General features: G+C 45.8%; 3 protein-coding genes across 8 annotated transcripts in view; 2 read left to right on the top strand and 1 right to left on the bottom strand.

Moving 5' to 3' along the window:
• Positions 1-12,257, top strand: part of slc16a10 (solute carrier family 16 member 10) — a 54,291-nt gene extending 42,034 nt beyond the window's left edge. The window contains exons 4-6 of the mRNA XM_075458975.1: positions 5,338-5,481; positions 7,833-8,061; positions 9,264-12,257. Of these exons, the coding sequence (XP_075315090.1) occupies positions 5,338-5,481; positions 7,833-8,061; positions 9,264-9,493 (603 nt within the window). The 3' untranslated portion in view covers positions 9,494-12,257. The remainder of the gene's footprint in view (positions 1-5,337; positions 5,482-7,832; positions 8,062-9,263) is intronic.
• A 9,089-nt stretch (positions 12,258-21,346) lies between these two features.
• On the top strand, positions 21,347-25,802 carry mfsd4b (major facilitator superfamily domain containing 4B). Of its 4 annotated transcripts, none has more exons than XM_075459558.1 (4): positions 21,347-21,829; positions 23,480-23,648; positions 23,768-23,884; positions 24,280-25,802. In XM_075459558.1, exons 1-4 carry the CDS (start codon positions 21,557-21,559, stop codon positions 25,575-25,577), a joined length of 1,857 nt encoding a protein of 618 aa, XP_075315673.1. In that variant the 5' UTR covers positions 21,347-21,556; the 3' UTR covers positions 25,578-25,802. The 4 variants fall into 4 exon arrangements, with proteins under 4 accessions (XP_075315673.1, XP_075315675.1, XP_075315674.1 ...); XM_075459560.1 differs by lacking the exon at positions 21,347-21,829 and adding an exon at positions 22,919-23,124; XM_075459559.1 differs by lacking the exon at positions 21,347-21,829 and adding an exon at positions 22,919-23,136.
• Positions 25,803-26,700: 898 nt separating this feature from the next.
• Positions 26,701-27,749, bottom strand: part of rev3l (REV3 like, DNA directed polymerase zeta catalytic subunit) — a 75,645-nt gene continuing 74,596 nt past the window's right edge. For all 3 annotated transcript variants that reach the window (XM_075459632.1, XM_075459634.1, XM_075459633.1), the window contains exon 32: positions 26,701-27,638. In XM_075459632.1, coding sequence (XP_075315747.1) covers positions 27,498-27,638 — 141 coding nt within the window. In that variant the 3' untranslated portion in view covers positions 26,701-27,497. The remainder of the gene's footprint in view (positions 27,639-27,749) is intronic.

Genomic DNA, 27,749 nt, shown 5'->3' with positions numbered 1-27,749 from the left:
TACATGTCTTTCACATCACCTAACATTAATGCTATCCCAGCTGTCATTGGGCGAGAGGCAGGGTCGCCAGTCCATCACAGGGACAAACGACCATGCATGCTCACACACACTCCACCAATTCAATGGGGCCCAGAGAGAACCCACACACACACAGCGGAGAACCTGCAAACTCCACACAGAAAGGCCCCAGCTGGGAGTTGAACCCAGAACCCTCTGGCTGTGAGGCGACGGCTGACCACCACACCACGTGCAGCCCCCAGTTCAACAATATTATGAAAAAAGGTGTTTTCTTGTTACTTCTCCTCCCCCGGGTTGACTGCTTTTGGAAAAATAATCCTTTAAGACAAATTCAATCCTCTTCAGAAATAGGGAGAAGAAATCTTCGACACAGAGATATCTGAGAAATTGATGAGACATATTCAGTCTGTATGGTTAGATACCACAAGACACAAATGATTTAGCAGTGTGGGCTGCCTGACCTTTGTAACATTTAAATGGAATCCATGTTTACCTGCCCCTGCGACCCCACCCACGGATTCAGCGGCTACAGAAAATGGATGGATGGATGGAGATGTTTACCTGATAATATTACGCGTAGACACTTGAAACTGTGAAGCCGTGTCTCATCAGTTTCTGCGCTCCTCCACAGCAACATGTGTCCACATTCAGCACTTTAGCTGTGTGGTCCTGGTGAATGTAGCCAAATCTGAGAAAAAGACTCAACCTGCCACTCTCGTTTCAAAGCCGACATGGATCTGCAAACCGCTGCCAGAATCCCTGAGGCAGTTGTATTTGTCCTATAAGATGGGCCCTGTGACTCTGAGGAAAACATTGTTTTGGGAGAGGAGCCTGGTTGTGTTAGACATACTCAGGAGGTGACTGTTTATTTGCACCCCACACACACACACCAAAAAAAATCAAAAACAAAACACACACACAAGTTCCACTTGGATTTAGTTCTTTCAGGCAGCTCCCCCACTTCCCCAAGTGACTTAGGAAAGACTTGGAAGGAAAGCCCTTAGTTCTAACTGTACATTCTCAGGCTTTCAGGAAGGGAGTCCTATCAGGCCCCAAATCCTCTTCATGATTTTCTGTGCTTGTGTGTGTGTGTGTGTGTGTGTGTGTGTGTGTGTGTGTTTCCTTGGACAAACTGCTGAATGTAGGCCTTTAGAGGCGCACCGCACCAGCATCAGGATTATCTTTCCTTTTTCCATATCAAGCTGTATATCTGAAGTCTGTAAAAGAAGAAAGTTCATTTTGGGATGCACGCTTTTCAACTTTCTGCTGATTTGACAGAATACACTGACCTTCAGATATGGTTCAGTTCACTTTGTAAAAAGGTGAAAGCTTTTCAGTGCACAGTCCCTGTGCTGAGTCTCCATGTCTGAATCCCTACATGTAATCATTGGCAGGATATCAGTGTGTGGGCCTGGTGCACAGTAGGGCTCTTTCCACATAAAAGACACAATCTTACGGCAGGTTTGCTCATTTCGATCTTCATGTTGTCCTCAGGTGATCAGCTTGATTCCTGCTACTTTTTCTTTTTTTCAGACTGGTGTTTAACAAAGACTCTGTGGTCTTTGATATAGTGACATCACTATCACACCAAGTGTGGATGAATCAGCTGCAGAAAGAAATCTACGGCTCCCAGATGTTTCAGGAAATGATTTAAAGTCGATCAGGGTTATTGAAAGACAGACTTCTTAATTGTTGGTTTTCATCTTTTCATTGCTGAAAATAAAAGATAAAAATCACTCGCTTCAGCATTAGTTCAAAGTATCCATCCAACAATATCAGATTTTAGTGACAGTCAGAGTTGAGTCATCTACAGCCACAAGATATATTTCTGTTTGAGAAAGGTTCAAGTTTCACCTTTTTCTTTAAATACTTTAGTAGTTTCACTCTCTCATTGGCTACCCCCCCCCCCCATTTATGTTGTATGTTGCTTTGGATGAAAGTGTCTTCTAAATGAATGAATCTGAGATGACTGACATTATAGGAAATATAAGAAATGTAGACGAGTGTAGCCAAAGGGCTCAGGTTAGATCAGCTCAGTTTGTATGTATTGCTCTGGAAGGGTTGTGGAGCAGCTGCCAGGCTGAGTTACTTCACCTGAGGTTGAGTTCTTGAAAGCACAATCGTAGACATGTACACAATCAACATCCTACTGGACTCTTTAATGCAACTCTGATAAACAACTGTGCACAGTTTGACACAAATATATATATTTCATTCAGATTTCAAAGCTATTTCTAGTCACACAGGTGATTGGTGGGAAGAATCCCTTTGTGCTCTGTGATCCTTGTCAGTGTGTATGTGTTAGTGTGTGTAATGTGAGAGTGCAGCAGTCTGCAGGCTTCAGACCAACCGCTTCATGACTCACAACGGCACGACGAAGGCTGAGGTGTGATTACTGCAGAGCTGTTGCATCATCATTCTTTACTTAGTGACCATCTTTATGGCCTTTTCCTTCTTTACATTTTCATTTTTCATGCTGAGCATGAAAATTTTCATATGAGACAGCACCACAGTGCAACTTGTAGCAGTAGGAAGCCTTTACTTAGAAAGTCCTCACATCTGTCCAGTAAACGTAACGGTGTGACATCACAGCAGTGAGCTAAACCTGAGGGGCGCTGTTCACCTCACAGATCTCATCATGAGGTGGTGTATATGTCCGCTTTGCTTGGTCACGTGTTTACTGTGTTATCTTATTCCTCTGTTAAAAGAAACAAGTAAATTAAGCAGCAGCTAAGTGTAAAAATCCAAAACTAAGTAAGGAATGATGATTAATATCAAAAGGTGAAATAAGTAGGGAAAAACACATGATAACTGAGACAGACACTCAGCACAGAGAAACAGACAACCTGACCGGGCTGGGGCAGAGGGCAGCAAGGAGAAGCTGGTGAATCATGCAGGAAGTGAAACTTATGGGATGACATAGAGACAACAGACACACAGGCCTTATGAACACCACTGCTGCAGCCTGCCTGGAGGTGGAACGAGCTGGCAGGACTCCACACAGCAGGGTTCTTCCTCTATCTGGCTCTCAAACCTAGGGCCTCATAGATTAGTGCTCAGGAGTAGGGACATGGCCACAGCTGATAATCTGCCAAACCAACATCTGGCCTGCATTCCTTCCTGTCTGAAGTAGAGCTGCTTTTACTTTCTATGACAATGGAAGACAACTAACGTATGGTGGTTAGGGTGAAATGTGGAGAGTTGGATGCAACAAACTCCTGCCTGGGCAATGGCTGCTACAATACAGAGCAGAAGGAAACACCAGTCTTTTTTGGAGAAGTGGCCATTTGGCCTCAGTGCTGCCAAAACCTTCAGACTTTCACTTAGGATCAGACTCAGGTTTCTGCAACAGTATTCAGAACACTCAGTGGGTCTACATGATGAGAGTAATTCCATTACAGTTATAGTTGGGTTATGCTCCTTATTTGAGCAAGGGTAATTCTCCTTGGATATATGGCGGTGAATGAATCGAATCATTAGCACAAAGCGTGTCATACATGACACACACCCACCTGGCCTTCAGCTCAGTGCGCTCCACAACAGCACGGGTGCTTTGATGCGTATATGTGTGCAGTCTATTGCTCCAATTATGATTGGCAGTCCAGCCACGGCATTCAATTAAATTAAATTCAATTCATTTTTATTTATATAGCGTCAAATACAACAAATGTCATCTCAAGGCACTTAGATAGTAAGTCCAATTCAAGCCAATTGGAATTCAATTCATTGGCATGAAAGTCCCTCTTAATCTGTACTTGTTGGACAGCGGTGTATGGGAATCTGATGTACCATGGGTGATAAACTGATGAGAGCTTTGATGACCAAGGGGAGCGCACGACTCACAGAGGACTGGGACACCCCCGATCTGTCTCCAATCTCCCTCTGAAAGCTTCCAGTGGCCAAAAATCCAAGGGTGGTGAGGACCTGGACGTGTGGGGGAACTGGGTTTGATCGGCGTGTTTCTCTCTGGAGTTGTGGCTCCACAACATATTTGTAGCAGCACAGTCCTTGGCAGTCTAATCGCTTCCCATTGACCTTGTTATATACAGAGTCAAATTAACCTTCAATTAGTGCATGATTTAAGTCCAACAGAATAATGTCAACATCATTATGGGGTATAATGTATATATCTATTTATGTTTGCTTCAAAGTAATTAAATATACAATCCATTAGTCAAGCAAACTTGATTGGAATAACAGCGGACTATTTTAGGAAACTCCTACGACAGGTCTGGATCACTTGTAAATTCTGTTCGTACCTGAAAGAAAACGTAAAATATGAAAAGATTGGTGAATGCGCAAATTCTCTTAAATCACTCGTACGCACGATTTAAGAACAAATCTGTGCGTACGAACGGTTGCTGCATGAGGCCCATTGTCTTTGAACACATTTGTGGACAAACTGGAGATCCTCTGAACATCTCCTCAGAGACTCAGCCTGTCATAGAGGCTGCTTTAGGACCAGATCATGGTTACACTCACCTGTTAACTTGACCTGTTGATTTGACATGACATCATTATTTTCCTTTACCTCATTACCAGCCCTATATTTCCACTGTCCCAACTTTTTGTTGATGTGTTGGAGGACTGAAATGCCAAACTGCACGTATGTTTACAAATAGAATTAGGTTGACAAGACAAAACATGAAGTATCTTCAGTTCATATTGTCTGAAAAGCAATAAAAGCCAAAGTTTTTGCTTTTTATTTCTTCCTTTCAGTTCCCATACTGTCCCAACTGTTTGTGATGTGGGGTCGTATTTCTGATGTCTTCATAAGTGTGTTTGTGTGAGTGGGGATGCTGATATGCGTCAGTTGCTCTTGTAAAACAAATAAACGTGAATACACTTGTAATCACGTTGATAAGTCAAGGTACTTTACATTTTACATTCACCCATTAACACTATTTTCTGCAGAGTTTTAACTCATTAGTTTTCCTACACATAAATGGCATTCATACCTGTCACATAGTTAATTTTCTAAAAAAGTATTTCCATTCTAACAGGAAAAATTGAAACAATATATATGCGTTTCTCATTGAATTGTGGAGATATTCTTTCTATTCATCCTGCTGTAAGATCCTCAAACCACTGCCTTCCCCATAGTGTCAGGCTAGTTATTAAACTGACAAATGCAACTGAAAGGAATTAGAGCAGTTACAAGCTCCTTCACTCAGAAGGCCTTCCATTGGAGTTGCTTTAACACTTCTCTTTTCTTCTCAATTCTTCATAATAAGATTGAATTATATGGGATTTATGGTGCAATGCTTCTGCAAACACAATGAATTACAAAGTGGTCATTTGTTCATCTGTTGTCTTTAGATGAAGCATGTGGAGGAGCGTTTTGGATCAGACACCAACAAAGAGGTTCTGCTCATGTGCATTGGCATCACGTCTGGGGTGGGCCGACTCATCTTTGGCAGGGCGGCAGACTACGTCAAGGGAGTCAACAAAGTATTCCTGCAGGTGAGTGTGTGGCCTCAGTGGTCAAGCAAGCAGACTACACATACATGTAAAAGCTCAGACCAATGAAACTCTCTGAAAAGGTTTTAAATGATCACATGATGGTTAGTTACCAGGAGATCTTCAAAAAGAGCTTAAGGGGGTCCTAAAAGGCTTTTGATTGAACTAGTCTTAAATTCTGAGATAAAGTCCAGATCAGTAATACATTTAGACATGTAACATCCCTAAGTGTGTAAGAAATTTGATCAAAATCTACCAACAAAAAGAGAAAAGACAAGGACAAAGTTGATTGAATTTAAAGAAGTGTATGAAGCTTAAAACCATGTGCTTGTGAGTCTTTGATGGTGTACCATAATCATTGTGCACATTCCTGAAACTGCACTGGACCATTCAGGTTTTTTCTTCTTTTGTCATGGAACCACATTATGCACCAACAGTGAAAAGATACTTTACTATGATAAATAAAGATGAATTTTAAGAAAAAACCCTCATGACAGATGCAGTGTAGAGACCCAAGACAACAATTCAGTTCAGAGCAATTGTATTCCATTTATTTATGTGGCGCCAAATTACAAGAAAAAAGGAAACCAACAGATTGCCTTCCGAAACTTGTCTTCAGTCCAATCCCTGAGCGTGCCTGAGGCGACTGTGGAGAGAAAAAACTCCCTTTGAACAGGAAGAAACCTCCATTAGAACCAGAACCAGGAAGGGCAGCCATCCGCCTCGACCAGCTGGGGGCTGAGAGGACAGAAAAGAGGGGACAACAAGCACCGTAACACCAGGCCAGGGATACCTGCTGAGAGAGAGAAAAATAAAGTGGACATGGCATGACCATTTCAACAAATCCAAACCGTTTCCCAACTGTGTTGCTGTCCAGAAATAAACAAACCACATCCACATCCAAGATTGCTGGCTCATTGGGGAAGCTGAAAAGGGTCAACTCACTTTCACAGCAAAAACAAAGTACCGTGCTCTGAAAAATACTTGAATTTAACAGGGAGCCAATGAAGAGAAGCTAAAACTACAGAAATATGATCTCTCCTGTTAGTTCTCATCAGAACTCTGGCTGCAGCATTTTGGATCAACTGAAGGCTTTTCAGAGAATATGTGGGACAGCCCAATAATAAAGAATTACAGCAGTCCAATCCTGAAGTAACAAATGGATGGAGCAGTTTTTCTGCATCACTCTGAGACAAGATGTTCCTGATTTTAACAATATTACGAAGGTGAAAGAAGGCAGTCCTAGAAACCTGTTTTATATGCGAGTCAAATGATAAGTTCTGGTCAAAAATAACTCCAAGGTTCCTCACTGTAGAACTAGAAGCCAAGGAAATACCATCTAGACAGTTTCTCCCTGAAACGCTCAGGTTCAAAGATAACAACTTCAGTTTTGTCTGAATTTAGAAGCAGAAAACCTAAAGGTCAACACTATCAGAGAGAGCAAGAAAAGAAAATGTACAAGCAAGAGACAAGAGTAAACACCGCCCTGCCTTTTACCGTCTGCAGAGAACCCTGAAGAGAACTCAGAGAAAAAAAATTGTTGCTATTACATTGGTAAATATTAACTGGTTAGCTTGTATTGCAATTACTATATTCTTATATTATCTATAAGAAATGACATAGTTATAATAGGTAATACATCTTTATTAAATATCAATGATCAAATATATAACTTTTTATTTTATATTATTCTTTTATATATTTGATACATAGTTTCATCAATGGTTTAAAGAAATATGCAGGCCTTGGGTTAGGCTAACCTCATGTTGTATCCTTTAACATGACCCTATATTATCCCATTTTTGGTTGCTTCTGATGGTGTCTTTGCTGACTTCTCCTGCATGACAACAAAGTCTTGTGTATGGCTGTGCATGTGCAGGGATTAGATGGAGTTACATCTCTAAATGGTGGGGAAAGCATTAGAGCAAAGAAGTTCCAGACAAGTGAAATGTTTAATGATTAGATTTAACTTATTCCTTTATGTGATCTCGTACAATACTGAATCTATATTGATATTTTGATCGATCACATAGCTCATATAGAGGAAAGAAGAATAGAAAAATACTTTATTCATCCCCTAGTGGGGGAAATTAAAAAAAATATGCATTCCTAACATATGCACATTTGTTTGTTCTGATTATGGCATTTTCTCAATTGAGGTTGAAATTAGATTTAGTTTCTAAATATTTGTACTTAGGAGACACAACTCTTCTGAATTAGAAAATTCAAATTATCATGAATGACTTGATAAAAAGTATCAAACCGTCAAGCTAGCAAAAATATAATGAAATGAAATGAATTGCAATTAAATAAAATGAATTTAAAAAATGAAATAAATCCTTCCTCCCTTCTAGGTGGCTTCCTTCTTGGTTATCGGCATCATGTCCATGATGATCCCCCTGTGCAACATCTTTGGCGGCCTGATTGCTGTGTGTCTGCTGATGGGGCTGTTTGACGGCTGCTTCATCTGCATCATGGCCCCTATTGCCTTTGAGCTGGTTGGGGCCAAAGATGTGTCCCAGGCCATCGGCTTCCTGCTTGGCCTGATGTCTGTTCCCATGGTTGTTGGTCCCCCTATTGCAGGTAAATTCTAGTGACATTGTAGTGACATTGACATTGCAGGCAATCCAAGTCATCAAAATATTCAAGTCTGAAAAATGAATAAATCCTGTCAGTCCTTGTGTTATAATCATTTTTTTCATATTTACTGGTAATATCTGATCTAATTAAAAAAATTGGACAGCTATTAGTTCATTCTCACAGATACTGTGAAGCACCATCTGGGGTTTATTTTTCCTGAACGTGCAGGCTGAGCAGTAGAAAAACTCTGTTCACTCAGTGCATGAACATGGAACATGCTTGACCTTCATTAATACTAGAACATAGGTGTGCATTGTGAAATCTTATAGGCTTCCCATAGTTCTTTAAGTTCTATATTCATATCAGCAACATGTGCTTTAGCTCATGTGAGCAGTTTTTAACCCCAAACACAAGGAATTCATTTTCCTTTGAAAAATATGTGTGTGTGTGTGACAGATAAAAAGAGATGCTCATTCTTTCTGGACTTCTTGAGGCTGAAAACCAGGAGCACACTATACTTGTGGGGTCTGATATCATTGTGAGGACCAAAATGTTGCACCTTACAAGTTAATGGTTCAGGCTGGAACTGGATTCGGGTTAGGATTAGTCCTGCGGATGGGTCGGGTAGAATAAGAGGCTGTCTGTCAAAGATAAAAACAAGGATATATGTTCAAGTGGATAACCTTTATATTAAATATCTAACCAGGTTCTTTTGAAATGTTTGTATATTTATTGTTTACTCGGGATTCATGTTAACCAACCGGCCACATGTGAAAAGTGTTTATATCACAGAAGCTTTGTGTGAGCTTCAGTTTTACAGGTGATGAATAATATTGATGTTCGACAACAATGTCTTTGCTGCATTGTTACAGGAGCCTGCTTTGTATTTAAGTGTCAACTTCCACTCAGTTATGTTTAGTCTCAGCATGAAATTTCAAGTGATTCTAAACTCAAGACAGTTGCATTAGCATCTTTCAACCAGCTAAGAATAAACTCACAGCTCTCCCCCCAGATAACCCAGTTTATTTTCGGCCATCACATGATCCAGAATGAACACATCATGATTGTGGGTCAAAGCATAAAGCTGAATCCCAACTGCGCTGCCCTGTGAACGCTTGCTACCCCTCAGGGGGTCTTACGGGGTTTCATTCACTTCAGAGCCATGATGACAACTGTGTTTTTTCTCTTCCTGTATGTGATTGCAGGTTTCCTCAGGGACAAACTCGGCAGCTATGATGTGGCCTTCTACCTGGCTGGTATCCCCCCCATCATCGGAGGGATCTTGCTATGTTTGATCCCCTGGGTGGAGGCCAAGAACAAGAGAAGAGAAAAGGAAAAGGCCGTGACCACGGAGAAGGACGCCACCCAGAATATGATTGAGCATGAGAAGGCTCAGGAAGATGTGAAAAACAAAATTGGAGATTCTGTCCTCTAAGTGCCCCCCTGAACAGACTGAAAGAGACACTTGCGGGGTCAGTCTGAGGCCACCACTGACCGGCAGTGTTCACATGCTGTCTGTTCGTGTTCAACCAAAATTGTAATGACTGCCTTCAGTAGGACTAAATTCCAAAGCAATGACATACTGTACATCAAAGTCCTATGTTGAAGTACAGTGGAAGAAGAATGGGATCTTAAAGAACTATGCATTATATTAAAACTACTTGATTTTCAAAATGACTGAAGGGACAGCTGAACTCACCATAAAGCTGCTCATTCTTAAGATGAGTCGTTAATCACTTTTCCTACCAAAACACCATCCCCCTTCACATTCCTTGTGCTTATGTGAGCCTAAACTACTATTTACAATCACTTCTTAACACTATATAGTTTTGTATGTAGGTGGGATTTAAAATAGAACATTGATTGACTAAAACCAAGAGAGGAAGGCTCCCATGAAGGTTAAGAACTTGATTTACCTTTATTTTTATCCGTACAGATGTGTACAAAGGGTTTCCTCCAGGGTTAATCCACCCAGGATCACTCAGCCAGTCTTAAAGCATGTCAGAACTGCACATATGGATTTAATAATCTATTCACAGTGTTTTAAAGGGACATTCGGTAACTGTCATTTCAGGGAGGTGGTCGGAGAAATCAGGGTTTTTATCTTGGTCTGGGGTCTAACCTGTAAAGATGAGCAGGCACTTGAAGGGATGGAGCTTGTGGAATTCCATTCCATCTGAAATGCTGACACAGTCCTAAAGCTCCATCCAGGAAAGCAGTCTTAGCTTGTGGTGTTTAACTGAATGTTTGCACCACTGAAGCACAGTATGAACTGAAATGATAAATTAGCTCCTACCTTTTAACTCCCACTGATTAATTATGAAAAACATGTCAACAAAACAGAGTGTGCGTTGGGGCCCACAACCCATGGGGCCCCATTGTTCCTAAAACTGGTACTGAGACTAATTCAACAGGTTGCTTGCATTCAGACTGTGTCTGAAATTGCTCTTCAATGTTTTGCATTCATAGTTTGCCTTTTTAAATGTCTCTCACTTAAAAAAAAAAAAAAGAAATTCATAGACAGTTTTGCAACTGCCTAAATTGTTCAACTCTTCCTTTAATAACTGTCACAGCCACCATAAATGCAGCTGCGGTCACTGTTGTGATGTTACTCTGGTTTCATATATCCATGGTGTTTTGGTGCATGTCCATAGTGACTGATTATATCCTTCACATTATGGAATTGCTTTTAAAGTGAGTAGAGGGAGTTATTTTGAAACTTTTTCGTTATTTGACATTTATGATGCCCTGATTCACAATCTAAAAACTTACATGGTCCAGGCCATAAAGCAGCTGTCACCAAGGCAACAACACATCACCTGCTTGGATGGATGCTTTAAGAAGCCCCAGAAGTCTTGAGCATGTGTCCACTGCCATCAAACATTTACCCAGCGTATCTTATCACTTCAGAGACTCAGCCTGCTCCATTTGTATGGCACTGTGACTAATAATTGACTATATGACCATCAGGAGAGTTAAGTCCAGTTGATCATCAACTCTGTGCCTTGTCCTTTAACCTTTAGGAGGAAGGTGTTGGTTGTATTTATTTTTTGCTTTGTTAGGGAATATTAGTCCATAATTGACAGATGTTTGTCGAGGGTTAGGGGTTTCTTTTGCTGAAGGCCAAATGGTGTTCATCGTGTTTGCTTACCATCACACGTCCCCGAATCCTGCAGATAGTGGAAGCATCTGAACATGTGACTCTCACTGCTCACAGCCATAGTGAAAAACTTTTTTGAAAACAGTCTTATCCACATGTTGCTGTAGACTGATGTTTTTTGTCATACAACCCCTCACATGTTGTGTGCCCTGCTATCCCCATCCCTACATCAGAGTGTTAGAGGTGGAACGAGACAATCACTGAGAAAACTTCTAAATCTCAGCATAGTTGAACCTCTCAAAAGCTTTGCTCTTGAACGAAATTTCATTCATCCATCCATTTTCTGTGCCAGTTTTATCCAATTCGGACGGGGGGGGGGGGCTATCCCAGCTGTCGTTGGGTGAGACCCTGGACGGGTCACCAGTCCATCACAGGGCTCTTGCAAAATTGCGAAATTGCTGCACAAAACCAGAGATGCCTTTTTTTAGTGCAAAGAGTAAGTCAGACCTAGCATTTGCATGTTTTCTCATACTCTTACACATATTAGTATTTAAATGTTTTATTATGCTTACTCATTACTCTATTTAGAAATTTCTTTATAAATGCTTCTTGAAAGCATCTGTGCCATCCAAAGAGACATTTTGCTACAAAAAGACTTATTTTTATTCGGTGATGACTTTAGACCAAAATCTTTGGGAATGTAATCTTTCTTTAGAGTCCACAGAGCTTTTCTGGGACCGTTGGAATCTTTGTAATTTCTTTGTTAATAGGATTTTATGGTTTACTTGCTTTTTATGGTTTGATTTATTGGTATTATCTGTGCACATGGATGCATTTGGCTGGTCTTTGCCATCCTTGTCCTATCTCAGCACATTTTGTTTAATCTTCCGCTTAAGCTTAAGCTTTGATCAAAATGCTTTTTGTGATATCTGATAATTCATACTGTATCCTGCATGAGTAACCATCACTTAGTTTTCCTTTTCCTTTATTTGTCTCTGCAGAATGTGTGTTAAACGACATTATATGATTGTATGTAAACTCAATCAACTTTTAATATTCTTAAGACAGTACAAAAAAAAGAAGAAAAAAAACAACAAAACTGACTTTCTTATGTGCATCTCTTTGTGTGTGTGTGTGTGTGTGTGTGTGTGTGTGACACACTGTGACTGGCTTCTTTATGTCAGGGTACATAAACACTTAGTACTTGGCTACTTACTTTGATGACATCCTTTTCTTTTGCTTGAATGTGTCTCACCAAAGTTGGCAGCGAGCTGCAGTAGCTATTTTATAATCTTTTTCCCCCTTAAAACTGTGAATTTTGAAAGATTTTTCTGTATTGCTGTTGAAGCTGTGCTGCTTGAGTAGATTATCTTTGTATTTTTGACAATTTTTAATATCTTTTATGACGAGTTGCCATTACAAACACAAGAGTTGGTTACAAATAGGAGCAGTTAAAGGGATAATCCGGAGTAAAATGCACTTTAGATTAATTTACGGGATGATTGGGAGTACATACGTTGAGTTGACATCAAAATCATGTCATTCGGATATGTTTTGAGAATTTCGATTTGACCGTTTTTAGCCAAAAGTCATTAGCCTGAAAGTCAGAGGGGCATATCATCTCGCCGCTACAAAACGCTATTTTTATACCTCTTCTACAGCTCCAAACAACATAACACTTACGTGGTAGTGAGTAGAGGATCCCTAAAGCCAAACCGAAGTGTCCCGAGGTCTTCATGTGGTCGGATATAGAGTCCAGAATTAATTTAATCAAGCCAGTACCTGCTCTTCTCTGCTGCTGAATCAGAGCCTCTTCCGTCAACAGGAGGCTACCTCACGCGAGACATCACGTCACGTGAGTCCGTAGGAGTTGATTGCCGAGTGTGGAGTAACACGCTCTGGAAATTCACAATTTCGTTGCCGTTTTTTTACAAACATAGTCCAGTATTTCTTTCGAAAGTGAAATGAAGTTGTATGCAACAGCAAAGCCTAGCTTACTAACAGGTTGGAATTTTGAAATGTCACGTGACGTCATGTCTCTCGTGAGGTAGCCTCCTGTTGACGGAAGAGGCTCTGATTGAGAGAGTTCACACACTACATGTCTGTCTATAAAATGTTGTTTACTCAAAATGAAAATCTATATACAGTTTTCCAACAGGGACACATTATAGAAAAAAAATGGCCCAATCCCATTTCACCCCTTGGCCCTACCCCTTCCCCCTTCCCCTCCGTTTTGCGCGTTCACGTGTAGGGGTAGGGGTGTCCCAAATCACGTTAAGGCCGAGACGTAGGGGTAAGGGGGAGGGCTGAAACGTAGGGGTTCGGCCAGGCAGACTCCGTTCAAAGGGGTATGATATATTTCCCAGAGTACAACGCGACTACCGGGAGAACTTGAGTCTTTCTAAAAATGGCAGAAGCAGCAAAGAGAGCACCACACAAATGTAAGTACCTCTATTTTTTTTGCCATAATTTAACTGTTGTTATCACAACCAACTGGTGTATTGTGTGAGTTTAACATGGTGGCAATGTGTAGTTGTTTTCTGTTATAAACGCACATGGGAAAAGTCGCTATTTACATGGAGTAATCGGTCAATGCATGTGAAGGTGCTGCGACAGTCGTAAAACAACACACTTGTCGTTTTTGAAATTGTAACTCGAGTATTTACAAGCAATGTAGTTGGTTAACCATAGAGAAGTTCCTTTTGAGCGTCATTTGAGGGTCATTTCGCTACCTATTATCACAAGTATTCATATACGTGACTGTGATTCACAGGGACTCAAGCTGAAACAAAGGCCCTGATCCGGTTTCGCGCCGAAAACGAAACCTGTTTCCTAAAATCCAAAGCCTCGGCCAAACAACAGTGGGAGTGAGTAATTTATTTTAGGTCATAGGTCGCTCACAATGGTTTGTTTTAGTGCATTTAAGGCGTTAACTGACGTTATCCCTCGTATTTACAACACAGGAAGCTGATAAAGGAGCTGGGGTGTCCTCCCAGCAGGTCTCCAAAAAATGGGAGAATCTGAAAAAGAAGTACAAGGTACACAGGAAGTAATGTCCTTTAAGTAGAGGAATACTATGTGCTCTTGAAATATCATCAGTGAGCAATGAAATGCATTTATAATTGCCATTGAGTTTTAATTATTTTGCTTCCTGCAGCAGCTGAGAACTCCCTCCACTGGGGGTGGAACTGATGAAGGCCAGGAGACCGCCACGACGTGGCAATATTATGAGGACATGCACGAGCTGCTGGGAGGAAGAGCAGCAATGGACCCTCCGCTCTTGGTGGAAGCATGTGCAGAGGAGGATGTATGCTTGTATGCTTTGGTAAACATACAGCCATGTATTATTTATGTATCTATTGGTCTTTAAGAATGAATGTGCATGGTATGTTTTTTAAAAATACATACATGTATTGTACACACAGCCACCACTACTTAATTCTGTAACACCTTTTTTGTTACAGTGCATGCTATAATGTCATGTTGTGTCTTGTTCCCCCAGAACGATGCTGAGCCCAGCACCTCCGATGCGCCATGCACCTTCGCCATGCCTGCTGCGGTCACCTCACCATGCTCTCGTCCTCCACCATCCCCATCCCCATACCCAATAAGAAGTAGGAAGTCCAATCCTGTAATGGATTTCCTGCTTCAGGAGAGCCTGAAAGAGCAGAAGCGCCACGAAGAGACGGAGCAGAAAACGGAGCGCTTTTTAGCTCTGTTTGAGCGCATGATTGACAAACTGTAAGGTGAGTTGATGCGCCATGCACCTATTGTACACACAGCCACCACTACCGCATTCTAAAACACCTTTTTTTTTAATTTTTTACAATGGATGAAAGTGCATGCTATAATGTCATGTCGTGTCTTGTTCCCCCAGAACATCACTGAGCCCAGCACCTCCGATGTGCCATGCACCTTCGCTGTTCCTGCTCCGGTCACCCCACCATCTTGTTCTCCATGATTGCACTGTTGCCCGTTTATATTCATATTGTTATTTTATTGCACTGTTGTCTTTTTATGTTCATTTCATTTCTGTTTATATTCCATATACATATTTGCACCACCAGACATTTTAAGCTGTTATTTGCACTATTACTATTAAAAGAAATTAAGGACAAAAGGTTTGTGAGCATGATTATCACATCAACATCATATGAACGACTGGAACGGATATTGGTATGAAGAGATTTATTATACAAGGGATAACAAAAAAATTGGGGTACATTCTCAAACAAAAAAATAACATCTTAACAATTTATTTTAAACAAGTCTTCAGTGTTTCAGCATTTAAAGTCACAAAAAATATATACATCGCACAGCTCTACAGTGAGACCTGGGCTGCTAATCTGTCCCTTGTTGCATTTCCAGGCCTGGCATAAAATTTTGATTTTTAAAAAAAAAAAGCCAGCATTAAAAAAGCCACCAAAACCTTTATGCATTGCACATCAATACTGTGACACCAGGGCTGCCAATCTGTCCCGCATTGCATTTTCACTCGCCTCATTAACTGCAAGGGGCTCTCGGGGAGGTTGGGGATCCAGGTTGTCCTCTGCCACATCCTCATCTGGCTCAAGCAGGTCCCCATTGTCCAGACACACATTGTGGAGAAAGGCACAGGATGCAATAACCTGAGGAGCAAACACTGGCCTCACTTCCAGTGCCTTGAAAAGGGTACACCGCCACCTGGTCTTCATTACCCCAAAGGCTTGCTCAATTATACTACGACCCTTGGCATGGTAGTAGTTGTAGCGCCCCTGTATTGGTCCACTGACTGGTTCCTTGTACGGAGGCATGAGACTGATGGGTGTGTCTAGACATGGGTAGCCACCATCCCCAAGGAGAACGTAGCCTGGTGGAGGGTACCGCCTCGGCTTGTAGCAGGTGCTGTTTTTCATGACCCTCGTGTCATGAACGGAACCCGGGTAACCAACAAAGATGTCCAGGAATCATCCAGTGGAATCACAAATTGCCTGCAGGTTGATTGAATAAAAGCCTTTGTAGTTCAGATAGTCAATTCAGTGCCGTGTTGGTGGCTTGATTCTAATGTGGCTACCGTCTATTGCACCCACAACATTTCTGAATGCAGGGCTCCCAGATAGCAGGACAAATCCTTGGCCAACTGCATCCAGCTCTCCAGCCTGGGGGAATGCAATGGCACGCCGTGGGTTTTGGCATTTGTAATTCGCCACTTTGTGGACGACTCGGTGCACCGTGGATTTGGGAACGTTAAACACACGAGCCACCACGATGTAAGAGAGTCCATGTGCCAACCAGTATATATAGATCAGGACCTCCAGTTGCCCGCCCCAACCATGGTCCTGCTCTCTCTGTAATAGCCTTTGGACAGCGTTTACGTTTCTTCTGCTGAGGCGAAAGTCCTGCTTTAAGTCCGCCTCAACATTGAACCACAACCTTAGAACAGGCATGTTGTGGTCCAATGGGCAATAATTTGTAGGATGACCCGTCTGCTGGAAAGAAAAACATGGAAAGATCAGGCTTTCATCTTCCCAAACCAACACATTGATAGCACACACAATGCAGTGCATTTATTTATGTCATCAAATCTGAACCTGGTACAAAGAAAACCACTTCAAAAACGCATGAGCTGCATGTTTATCCCAAACGGAACGAGGCGAGTAACAAAGGCTAAACGTTAGCTTATGCTTTCAGCTAGGTTAGCCAGGTTAGGATACTACTCCAATCAATAAATCAGCAAATCCAACGAGACAAGCAAATTGTTTCTATATTACACGATATCATAAATGTACAGTTAGAAGCACTTTCATATACACACACACATTATCATTTTCACACGCCGGCTCTGGAAGCTACCAAAAAGACGCCATTTATGCGGGCTGGAAGTGCTCACTCACATGCGTTATTTACATTAATTTTTCATTCTACATACCGTAACAAGTTCCAGCAATGCTCCCAGATGTCGAAGACGCCTTCGCCTGATGGCACTCTGTCGATTCGACGCAGATATTTCTAAAAATATACGAATATCCCAGGAGAGCGCGAAAACCACAGCAGCAGGCATGTTTGTTTATTTCTGGCTAAAGCTGTCGCTTTTGGTTACGTAACAACTGACGGCGCGGACTTATGACGTACGTGAGTGAGAAGGGCTGTCCCAATTCATAGGGGTTACGTTTCAAGCCCTACGCCTTACAGCTCTGTTTGAAGGGACGAGGGGTAGGGGGAAGGGGTAGGGGTAGAAATATGATTGGGCTGAAAAGCTTGGACCAGTCTGTGTTTATGTGATGACCTTCAGTCACAGAAGCTTCCCCCTGGTTCTAACTTGCTGCGCCCCTGTCTTGTGCTTCCAGGGGATGAGTATCTCTGTTCTGGGCCCCACCTTCGAGGATCTGGCAGTGAATTCAATTTATCCATCCATCCATCCATCCATCCATCCATCCATCCATCCATCATCTTCCACTTCTCCGGGGATCGGGTTGCGGCGGCTGCAGCTTGAGCAGAGAAACCCAGACGTCCCTGTCCCCGGCCACTTCCTCCAGCTCTTCTGGGGGGACCCCGAGGCGTTCCCAGGCCAGCCGAGAAACATAGTCCCTCCAACATGTCCTGGGTCTTCCCCGGGGCCTCCTCCCAGTGGGACGGGCCCGGAACACCTCACCAGGGAGGCGTGGTGAGGTGTTCCGGGCTCTACTCTGAGCCCCTCCCAGATGACCGAGCTTCTCACCCTATCTCTAAGGGAGAGCCCAGACATCCTGCGGAGGAAACTCATTTCGGACGCTTTTATTCGCGATCTCATTCTTTCGGTCACTACCCACAGCTCGTGACCATAGGTGAGGGTAGGAACATAGAATGACCAGTAAAATTATGAACAGAATCTGTGACAAAGGGCAGCCCTGACGGAGTCCAACCCTCACAGGAAACAGGAATGTCCGACTTACTGCCGGCAATACGGACTAAACTCTGACACCAGTCATACAGAGACCGAACAGCCCCTATACTCCCGGAGCACCCCCCACAGGACTCCCCGAGGGACACGGTCGAGGTCCTTCTCCAAGTCCACAAAACACATGAACTCCTGAATCCGAGATTCGATTATCTGGCGGATCCTCCTCTCCAGTACCCCCAAATAGACCTTACCAGGGAGGCTGAGGAGTGTGATCCCCCTATAGTTGGAACACAACCTCCGGTCCCCTTTTTAAAGAGGGGGACCACCACCCCGATCTTCCAGTCCAGAGGCACTGTCCCCGATGTCCACGCGATGCTGCAGAGGCGTGTCAACCAAGACAGCCCTACAACATCCAGAGCCTTGAGGAACTCAGGACGGACCTCATCCACCCCTGGGTCACTGCCACCAAGGAGCTTTTTGACCACCTCGGCAACCTCAGCCCCAGAAATGGGAGGCCCCACGTCTGAGCTCCCCAACTCTGCTTCCTCATCGGAAGGCGTGTCGGTAGGATTGAGGAGGCCCTCGAAGTATTCCCCCCACCGACTCACGACGTCCCTAGATGAGGTCAGCAAAGCGCCGCCCTCACCATACACGGTGTTGACGGTGCACCGCTTCCCCCCCCCTGAGCCACCGGATGGTGGACCAGAAACTCCTCGAGGCCGTCCGGAAATCATTCTCCATGGCCTCCCCGAGCTCCTCCCAAGCCCGAGTTTTTGCGTCAACAACCGCTTGGCCTGTCAGTACCCATCAGCTGCTTCCAGAGTCCCACTAGCCAAAAAGGCCCGATAGCTTGACGGTTTCCCTCACCACTGGTGTCCACCAGCAGGTTCGGGGATTGCCACCACGGTCCCTATTTAGTTTCCAGTCTCCCCTTTCAGTTTGTGAGATCCTACCCATCTTTCACCCGTCATATCCCTCATGCCATGCCACATTGGCTCGCTTAAAGCTAAGTATTTATCCATGCCTTGTCATGTGTTTTGTTTTGTATTAAGTATTTATTCCACAGTTTACGTTTTTGTCATCCGGCTCAGCTGCGCTTTTGTTTAACTTTTGTTTTCTTGTGAAATAAATCATATTTTCTATTTTGAAAGTCTGCATCTGTGTCTTACCTCACCACCCCCACCCTGACACACGACAGGCACCGACCACCTTACGGCCACAGCTCCGGTCAGCTTTCTCAACAATGGAGGCACGGAACATGGCCCATTCGGGCTCAATGTCCCCCACCTCCCCCGGGACATGGTTGAAGCTCTGCCGGAGGTGGGAGTTGAAACTCCTCCTTACAGGGGATTCCACCAGCCGTTCCCAGCAGACCCTCACAATACGTTTGGGCCTGCCAGGTCTGACCGGCTTCCTCCCCCACCAACGGAGCCAACTCACCACCGGGTGGTGATCAGTTGACAGCTCCGCCCCTCTCTTCACCCGAGTGTCCAGGACATACGATCGCAAGTCCGACGATACAACCACAAAGTCGATCATCGAGCTGCGGCCTAGGGTGTCCTGGTGCCAAGTGCACATATGGACCCCCTTATGCCTGAACATGGTGTTCGTTATGGACTAACAGCCAAATGCAGTTCCTTTAATCCCAATAACATGTTCAAGTCTGTGTAATAAGATACTGTGATCAACCGTATCAAATGCAGCACTGAGATCCAACAGGACAAGCACAGACACAAGTCCGCTATCAGAGGCTAAGAGGAGATCATTGGTAACTTTCAGCAGTGCAGTTTCTGTGCTATGATGCACTCTGAATCCTGACTGAAACTCTTCAAACAGATTATTTCTCTGGAAATGATCACAGTGTAAATACATCTGCTGATACAAATGGACACATCGTCAGTGATGTTTCTGGAATCATTGGGTGTTTCGGGTCTTTCAACATCATACACCCTCATTCACGGGACCCAGCCGGGGTTGATCAGACCTCAGCTTGTGTCCAGGTGACTGACTAGCTACTAGCTACCACAACTCCATGGTTGTCCACTCTGAAGAACAGCCTGGCTACAGTGCTGAAGAGAAACCTGGGATTGTTCTTATTCTCTTCTATCAATGATGAATAATAAGCAGTTCTAGCTTTACGAAGGGCTTTCTTATACGTTATTAAACTATCTTTCCAGACTAACTGAGACTCTTCTAAATTAGAGGAACGCCACTGTCTCTCCAGCTTTCTTGCAGTCTGCTTTAAAGCACGCAGCTGTGAATTATACCAAGGAGCCAACCTCTTCTGACTGATTACCTTCCTTTTCAGAGGGGCAACATTGTCCAGTGCTGTACGCATTGAAACTATAGTGCTGTCAACAAGAGAGTCAAGTGTTGCTGGAGTAAAGTTTAGGTAATCGTCCTCTGTCATATCTGCACATGGCAGTGAAGAAAAGGATGATGGAATTAATTCTTTAAATCTGGTTACAGCATCCTCTGATAGACACCTTCTATATGTACATTTCTTCTCCCTTTTTTCTTCTTTCTCACTGGGTTCATGGCCAGCATTGGAATGTCCATGGGTGCAGGTAGGACATCCAGGGATGCAAGACATGTCTACCTGAACAGTAAGGAAAGAACTCAAACATATATATATGTGTGTATATATATATACACACACACACACACACACACACACATATATATATATACACAGTTTCGCTTCGGGACCTACGATCTTTTTTGTCCAAACACTAGATGCCGCCGTTTCCTCTCACTCAAAGTTACCTCTACTTCCTGGAGCTTTGACCACCTCGCACGTCAGCTGGGTCAGAGATGCACAACACATACAGAGGCTATGCTGTGCTCCAAGTTCAGGACACCAACGATGTCTACAGCCAACAGTCCTTTTACAGTTATATTACAACCGCAGTTTAACCAGAATTAGTTAAAGAAACATTTATTATCACACGCATTTTGACTATGATAACAGGAAAAGTAGAAGAGCAATACATAACAGTAGAACAAGAAAAAAAGAAAAAAACAACGAACAAATCAAACATGTCGTTACAAGTGGTGACGACTACTGTGGTGCTCAGCCAGAATGAATATTGGCCGGTTTTCAGATGTTCAAATGGATCTTACAGAGCCATCGAAACAATCGGCACTGCTGGACAACCACAATGTAAGATTAATATAATGAGTTAGTTTCCGATTTACAGCGGCCACACTCCCAAATACGTTAGATGACAACAAGGCTATAAAACCGCGGATAAAGCCACCAGCTCGGTACTTTTAGCACACAGAGCAAGCCTTCCTTCTGAATACACGATCTCTGACAGCTTCAGCTGCCGTACTTCGACCGTTGACATGAGAGAAGTCTCCTCCGCGTTAGTGATTCTCCTCCTTCCTTTTTCCTCTTCTTCACTCAGACCACTGTTTAAAATGACCGAGTTACTTTGAAGTATAAAACCAAAAGTAACCCTCAAACAGCAGGCACCGGAACCAGAAGAGGCCGATAGAGGATATATTCCGGCAGCCATTCTCACCGGGAGACAGGTATGTCCTCCTCCGCCGCGCGAGACACTGGCATTCAGAAGAAACACGTCCGCTTCGCCAGCACGAGGGAGGAGGATGGCACCGATGAGCAGGAGGAGGACACTCTGTTTGACCAGGGGAAGGATGCAGGGCGAGGGCTGAAGAGCGCGCTTAAGGCGGATAAACACGCAACCAAACCGGGATGCGCCGACCGGGTGGAGGTGGTCGGCGGTGGACAAAGACCGGGCGCCCGCTGGGTGGTCACCCTCGCGCTCTGTGGATCTTTCCTGGGCTTGGTATGTTTTAGGAACGAATTGCAGGACATTAGACAAACCCTGAGTGGTTGTGTGCGCCATGCACCTGTGAGGCCCTCGCTTTGATAAATGGAGTCCGCGAGGCCCCTGTCTCACCGCTGAGGACCCCAGAGCCCTCTAGGATGACTGCTCTGCCACTAAAGGCTGAGCTGACCCAGGGGCAGTGGAATCCCCTTTCACCCTCCAAAGATGGCTCGCGAGCTGTAAAATCTGAGTTATCAGGAAAGCATTTTGAAGGGAATCCTGCACAGACAGGATTTCCTTAACTGCAAAAGTTGTTCTTTAATCCACCTGCACATACAGCAGGTTAGGGGAGGCAGGGCCGCTGACAGGTTTGGCTGGGCCGGGACAAAATTCTCTGAATGGGCACCCCCCGTAGCAACCCACCCACACCCACCTCTACTTTCCCAGTCTCTCATTTATTGCGGATAAACCAAAAGGATTATTTACCACTTTGCCTGGATATGGATATGGACTGAGTCGAGTTATGGCTTTCAAAATCCTACCACAATAAAACTCACGCTATTTTATTCATTTAGAGCTCATAAACTGCACATTTCATCAACCATTTTTCACTTGACCAAGGGAATCATGTTAAGGGTACTTTTATTTATCGCCAGACCCGCATGTATGTCCGCTGAACTTTCTGAGAATGCGGAGGCAGCGGGTGCGTGGAGGCAGCGGGTGCGGAGGCAGCGGGTGTGTGGAGGCAGCGGGTGCGGAGGCAGCGCGTGTGCGGAGGCAGCGGGTGCGCGGAGGCAGCGGGTGCGCGGAGGCAGCGGTTGCGCGGAGGCAGCGGGTGCGGAGGCAGCGGGTGCGCGGAGGCAGCGGGTGCGGAGGCAGCGGGTGCGGAGGCAGCGGGTGCGGAGGCAGCGCGTGCGGAGGCAGCGCGTGCGGAGGCAGCGCGTGCGGAGGCAGCGCGTGCGGAGGCAGCGCGTGCGGAGGCAGCGTTTGCGTTGGCAGCGTTTGCGGAGGCAGCGTGTGCGGAGGCAGCGGGTGCGGAGGCAGCGGGTGTGTGGAGGCAGCGGGTGCGGAGGCAGCGGGTGCGGAGGCAGCGGGTGCGGAGGCAGCGGGTGTGCGGAGGCAGCGGGTGCGGAGGCAGCGGGTGCGGAGGCAGCGGGTGTGGAGGCAGCGTGTGTGCGGAGGCAGCGGGTGTTCAGCTCCATACAATCTGAGCAAAGCTGCCAACTCGGTTTGGATCCATTTGTTTCCCAACGTGGAATCAGGCCACGTTGAAGCCATGGGAAACATTTCTATCCTGAAGAGGGTGATCTCCAGTAAGTGGACATGTGAGTTGATGCATATCACGTTGTACGGCCTCCTCAGATCTGAGGTCAGAAAACGCTGCTACAGCAACGCTTCTGTAGATGGGTTTGTTCAGCCCAGCCAGCAGTAGCCTAAATGTGTCCTCAAAAGGGGACACATTATAGAAACAAAGACTTTTCTTTGTCCTGGAGAGCTAATACGGTGCTCTGAGTCACTGCCAGCTAAACAAAGGTGGGAGTTACATTACATTACATTACATTGGGGTCATTCTGCAGACGCTTTTATCCAAAGTTGTTTATGTGAGGACCTCCAGTCATTCTTCCCTCTGGTTCTAACCGGTTCTGGGCCCCTCTCTTGTGCTTCCAGGGGATGAGCATCTCTGTTCTGGGCCCCACCTTCGAGGATCTGGCAGTGAATGTGAACAAGAACATCAGCAACATCTCCTACATCTTTGTGGGCCGCTCTGCAGGCTACATTGGTGGATCCCTGGTAGGAGGCCTCCTCTTTGACTGCATGAACCCCCATCTTCTTCTCGGTAAGCCCTCAGTCACATGTTGCCCCTGCAGAGGGTGATCTGGGCTGCTGCAGGAGAGATGAGCATGAGGGAAGGTGTCTTATCACTCATCTAACCAAAAGCCTTTTCTCTTCTTCCAGGTTTTTCTATGCTGGTCACAGCGTTTGGAATGTATGCTATTCCATTCTGTAAGCAGGCTGTGCTCCTCACGGGGTTCATGTCCTGCATTGGGATGTCCATGGGTGCTCTGGATACAGGTAGGACACCTAGGGACGCAAGACATGTCTTAACTGAACAGGAAGGAAAAAAACGGTAGAACTCTAAAATGATAAAAGGGCTAATTCCAGCTTCAGGCCCAAGGGTCCAGGTGACTCTGCTTCCTCTGATGGTGGCTGTGTGCAGTAATAAAGCACATGCTGTGGTCAGAGTGAACAGGAAGTAACTGATCTGCTGCTCTGGAACACATCATCAGCACACAGTTCAGGGTTCCACTCACTGTGACCTTTGTCAAAATGACTCAAGTGCATTTCCCCCTCGTCTCTGTCTTGCAGTGGTAATATTTCCCCCTTGTCTCTGTCTTGTAGTTGGTAACATTTCCCCCTCGTCTCTGTCTTGGAGGTAGTAACATTTCACCCTCGTCTCTGTCTTGCAGGTGGTAACGTGCTCATTCTGAACACATGGGGTGCGCAGGCGGGCCCTCACATGCAGGCTCTTCACTTCAGCTTTGCTGCCGGGGCCTTTGTGTCTCCCATCATAGCCAAGCTGCTGTTCGGTGCAGATGGAAACAGCAGCTCAGTAGTTACACCAACCAACTCCACCCTCCCGGTCACCAAAGCCCCGGATACTCACACCGCCATCCGCTACATCCACAGCAAGAGCAGCACCCTCAGGTCCATGTGGGCCTACATCGTGATCGGCTCCTTCCTGATTCTCATCTCCTTCTTCTTCTTCGTGCTCTACTCCCGCAGCAGCTCGGCCCGGGACAGACCCCGCGCTGCGTCAGGAAGGCCCCTGCTGGCTCAACACCACCTGGCTCTGGTTGTCCTGCTCTTCTTCTTCTTCTTTGCTTACGTAGGTGCTGAGGTAACGTACGGCTCCTTCATCTTCACCTTTGCTAAGGACTACGCCCGCATGCCTCAGGCCCAGGCGGCCGGGCTCAACTCGCTCTTCTGGGGGACCTTTGCAGCAGGTCGCGGGCTGGCCATCTTCTTTGCGGCCTGCATGTACCCGGGCACCATGATCCTGCTCTGCCTGGTGGGCTCCACAGTCTCCTCTCTTCTTCTCTGTCTCTTCAGCAACCAGAGTGTGGCCCTGTGGGTGTGCACCGGCCTCTACGGGGCGTCCATGGCCACCACCTTTCCCAGCGGCATCTCCTGGTTGGAGCAGTACACCACCGTTACAGGCAACACGGCGGCAGCCTTTGTGGTGGGCGCGGCTCTGGGTGAGATGGTGCTGCCTGCACTCGTAGGCTTCCTGCTGGGAAAGTTCCAGAAGGAACCTCTGCTGATGTACGTGTCCCTCATCACAGCCACGTTCACCTCCATCATCTTCCCAGTCATGTACAAGCTGGCCTCAGCACCAAGTGGCCAGAGCAGGAAGCCCTGCGCCAGGGGCCGAGCGGACGCAGACGACAGTGAATACCGGCAGGCGCTGCTGGACTCAGGGGCCAACGAAGAGGAGGAGGAGGAGGAGCCAGAGGATGAAGCTGAGCAGTGGAACGATGGAGACTTTGAGGTCATTGAAATGGACGACACATCAAGTCTGGTGAGTTCACCCGGCAAGGTGCCGTCTCCTCCAGACGTCACGGGCCCGACGGGCTCCTCCGCTGCGTCAGACAGTCCGCTGGCAGAGCCGGGGGACGGAGCGGCGCTCTCAGACACTGCCGCCCTGATCCCAGACTCCCCCAGACACAAAGCATTGCTCTCTCTGAGCAGGGAGAAAAGAGACTGAAAGCTGGGACTGAAAGTGCTGCTGGTCCAACAGGGAAGAGCCATGACTCAGCACATTTGTTCCCTGAAGACTGAGGAGCTCCATCATGTCTGCACTGTGGCAGGTGTACTCTGCATGGAGTGCACCGCTGGATCTGCAGCTTCAGCAGCTTCAGCAGCTCCAGCAGCTTCAGCAGCTCCTGCAGCTTCAGCAGCTTCAGCAGCTTCAGCAGCTCCTGCAGCTTCAGCAGCTCCTGCAGCTCCAGCAGCTTCAGCAGCTCCTGCAGCTTCAGCAGCTTCAGCAGCTCCTGCAGCTTCAGCAGCTTCAGCAGCTCCTGCAGCTTCAGCAGCTTCAGCAGCTCCTGCAGCTCCTGCAGCTTCAGCAGCTCCTGCAGCTCCAGCAGCTCCAGCAGCTCCTGCAGCTTCAGCAGCTTCAGCGGCTCCTGCAGCTCCTGCAGCTTCAGCAGCTCCTGTAGCTCCTGCAGCTCCTGCAGCTCCAGCAGCTCCTGCAGCTCCTGCAGCTTCAGCAGCTCCTGTAGCTCCTGCAGCTCCTGCAGCTTCAGCAGCTCCTGCAGCTCCTGCAGCTTCAGCAGCTCCTGCAGCTTCAGCAGCTCCTGCAGCTTCAGCAGCTTCAGCAGCTCCTGCAGCTCCTGCAGCTTCAGCAGCTCCTGCAGCTCCTGCAGCTTCAGCAGCTCCTGCAGCTCCAGCAGCTCCTGCAGCTCCTGCAGCTTCAGCAGCTCCTGCAGCTCCTGCAGCTTCAGCAGCTCCTGTAGCTCCTGCAGCTCCTGCAGCTCCTGCAGCTTCAGCAGCTCCTGCAGCTTCAGCAGCTCCTGCAGCTTCAGCAGCTCCTGCAGCTTCAGCAGCTCCTGCAGCTTCAGCAGCTCCTGCACCACAGACAGTAAGCTGTGGTTGGCTGCATCCTCAGAGCGCCACTGTTCTGGACTGTTTGAAATAAACTTCTGTCCATGGTGAGGTCCAACATGAGGCTGGTGAGAGAACACAAGTCCCACAGATGTGTAAATACTGGTGGATGTTGCAGGTGTGTGTGATGTGTTTGTTTCCAGTGGATCTCTGAATCCAACATGTTATCACTGTGAATCTTCTCTTAAATGTTAAATACTGATGATTGAAAGAAAGGCTTTCGATAACATAGAATTTTTTTTATTGTATCAATTTCAAACCTCCACCCAGAACATTAAAAACAAGAGAATCCAAAACACACATCCTTCATTATCTCCATTTTTTACATTTATACAAATGCACAGATCCTGTGGACACCTGTCGGGTCAACTGAAGATAGACTGCTTTGCGCCATAAAATGGACACGTACAAGGAAATAATACTCTGTGTGACAGAAATGATCAATAACGCAGTATTGCAACAGTCCCAGATTTGAAAAAAAAGTAAAAACTGATTAGGTTCCCACACTTTAAAGTACGATGTGTCACTGCAGCTTAAATGAGCATCGGTACAATCAGGTCCCAAGAAAGTGAAAGAAATGGCACCTCTTAAAAGAATGCATTCAAATATTTGATTGAGTTTTTTTTTAATGCCAATGCTCAGTCCGACCACATGGATGTGTCGGAATCTCTTTTCCAAAGCCTGCAGTCCATATAAAAGTCAGTTAGTGTTCTGAATGCAAACCTTCCTGCTGCTCTGCGTGCACAGTGCAACATGTCCCATTCTGATGGACATGGAGCTGCTCCAGGTGGCAGCTGATGACAGTACAGGAGCACGGTGGCACACAGCGCCTCTGTACAGACGGTGTGCGCACGCACAGAGAAAACAGATCAACGTTAAGCAGACACATGAAGAACCCACCAGGGCTCAGTCCAAGCACCAGTGAAACTATTACAACTGAACGGACCAACACTGAGATGGAGGGGGAGGGGGGCAGCGAATAGCACCAAATCAGCAGAGAGCTCCAGCATTCAGGAGCCAATCAGAACTGCTCCAGCAGCTGTCGGAGGTAGGGGGCCTTGGAGAGCTGCCTGTTGACCCGGGACAGCTTGTAGAGGACGGGGCAGTCCAGAGACACGCAGGGCACCTGGCGCTCTGCACAGCCGCTGCAGTTCCTGCAGATCTGAGCACAAACACACACATCACTCCGTTTACATTCAGCCCAAAGTACTGCAGCATCTTAGCCTGGGAATTCCCATGCTGCTCTGCGGGCGACATCATTCTCACTGCAAAG

The sequence above is a fragment of the Odontesthes bonariensis genome, chromosome 24, assembly GCF_027942865.1.
Source record: "Odontesthes bonariensis isolate fOdoBon6 chromosome 24, fOdoBon6.hap1, whole genome shotgun sequence".
NCBI classification, from domain to species: Eukaryota; Metazoa; Chordata; class Actinopteri; order Atheriniformes; family Atherinopsidae; genus Odontesthes; species Odontesthes bonariensis.
Note: the sequence above shows the minus strand (reverse complement) of the source record. Positions and strands in the feature narration are given on the sequence as shown.

Coding starts and splice junctions, on each gene's coding strand:
- mfsd4b (XM_075459558.1), top strand. CDS start 21,557: ATGTCCTCCTCCGCCGCGCGAGACACTGGCATTCAGAAGAAACACGTC. Junction 21,830..23,479: donor GTGGATCTTTCCTGGGCTTG/GTATGTTTTAGG, acceptor TTGTGCTTCCAG/GGGATGAGCATCTCTGTTCT. Junction 23,885..24,279: donor CATGGGTGCTCTGGATACAG/GTAGGACACCTA, acceptor TCTGTCTTGCAG/GTGGTAACGTGCTCATTCTG.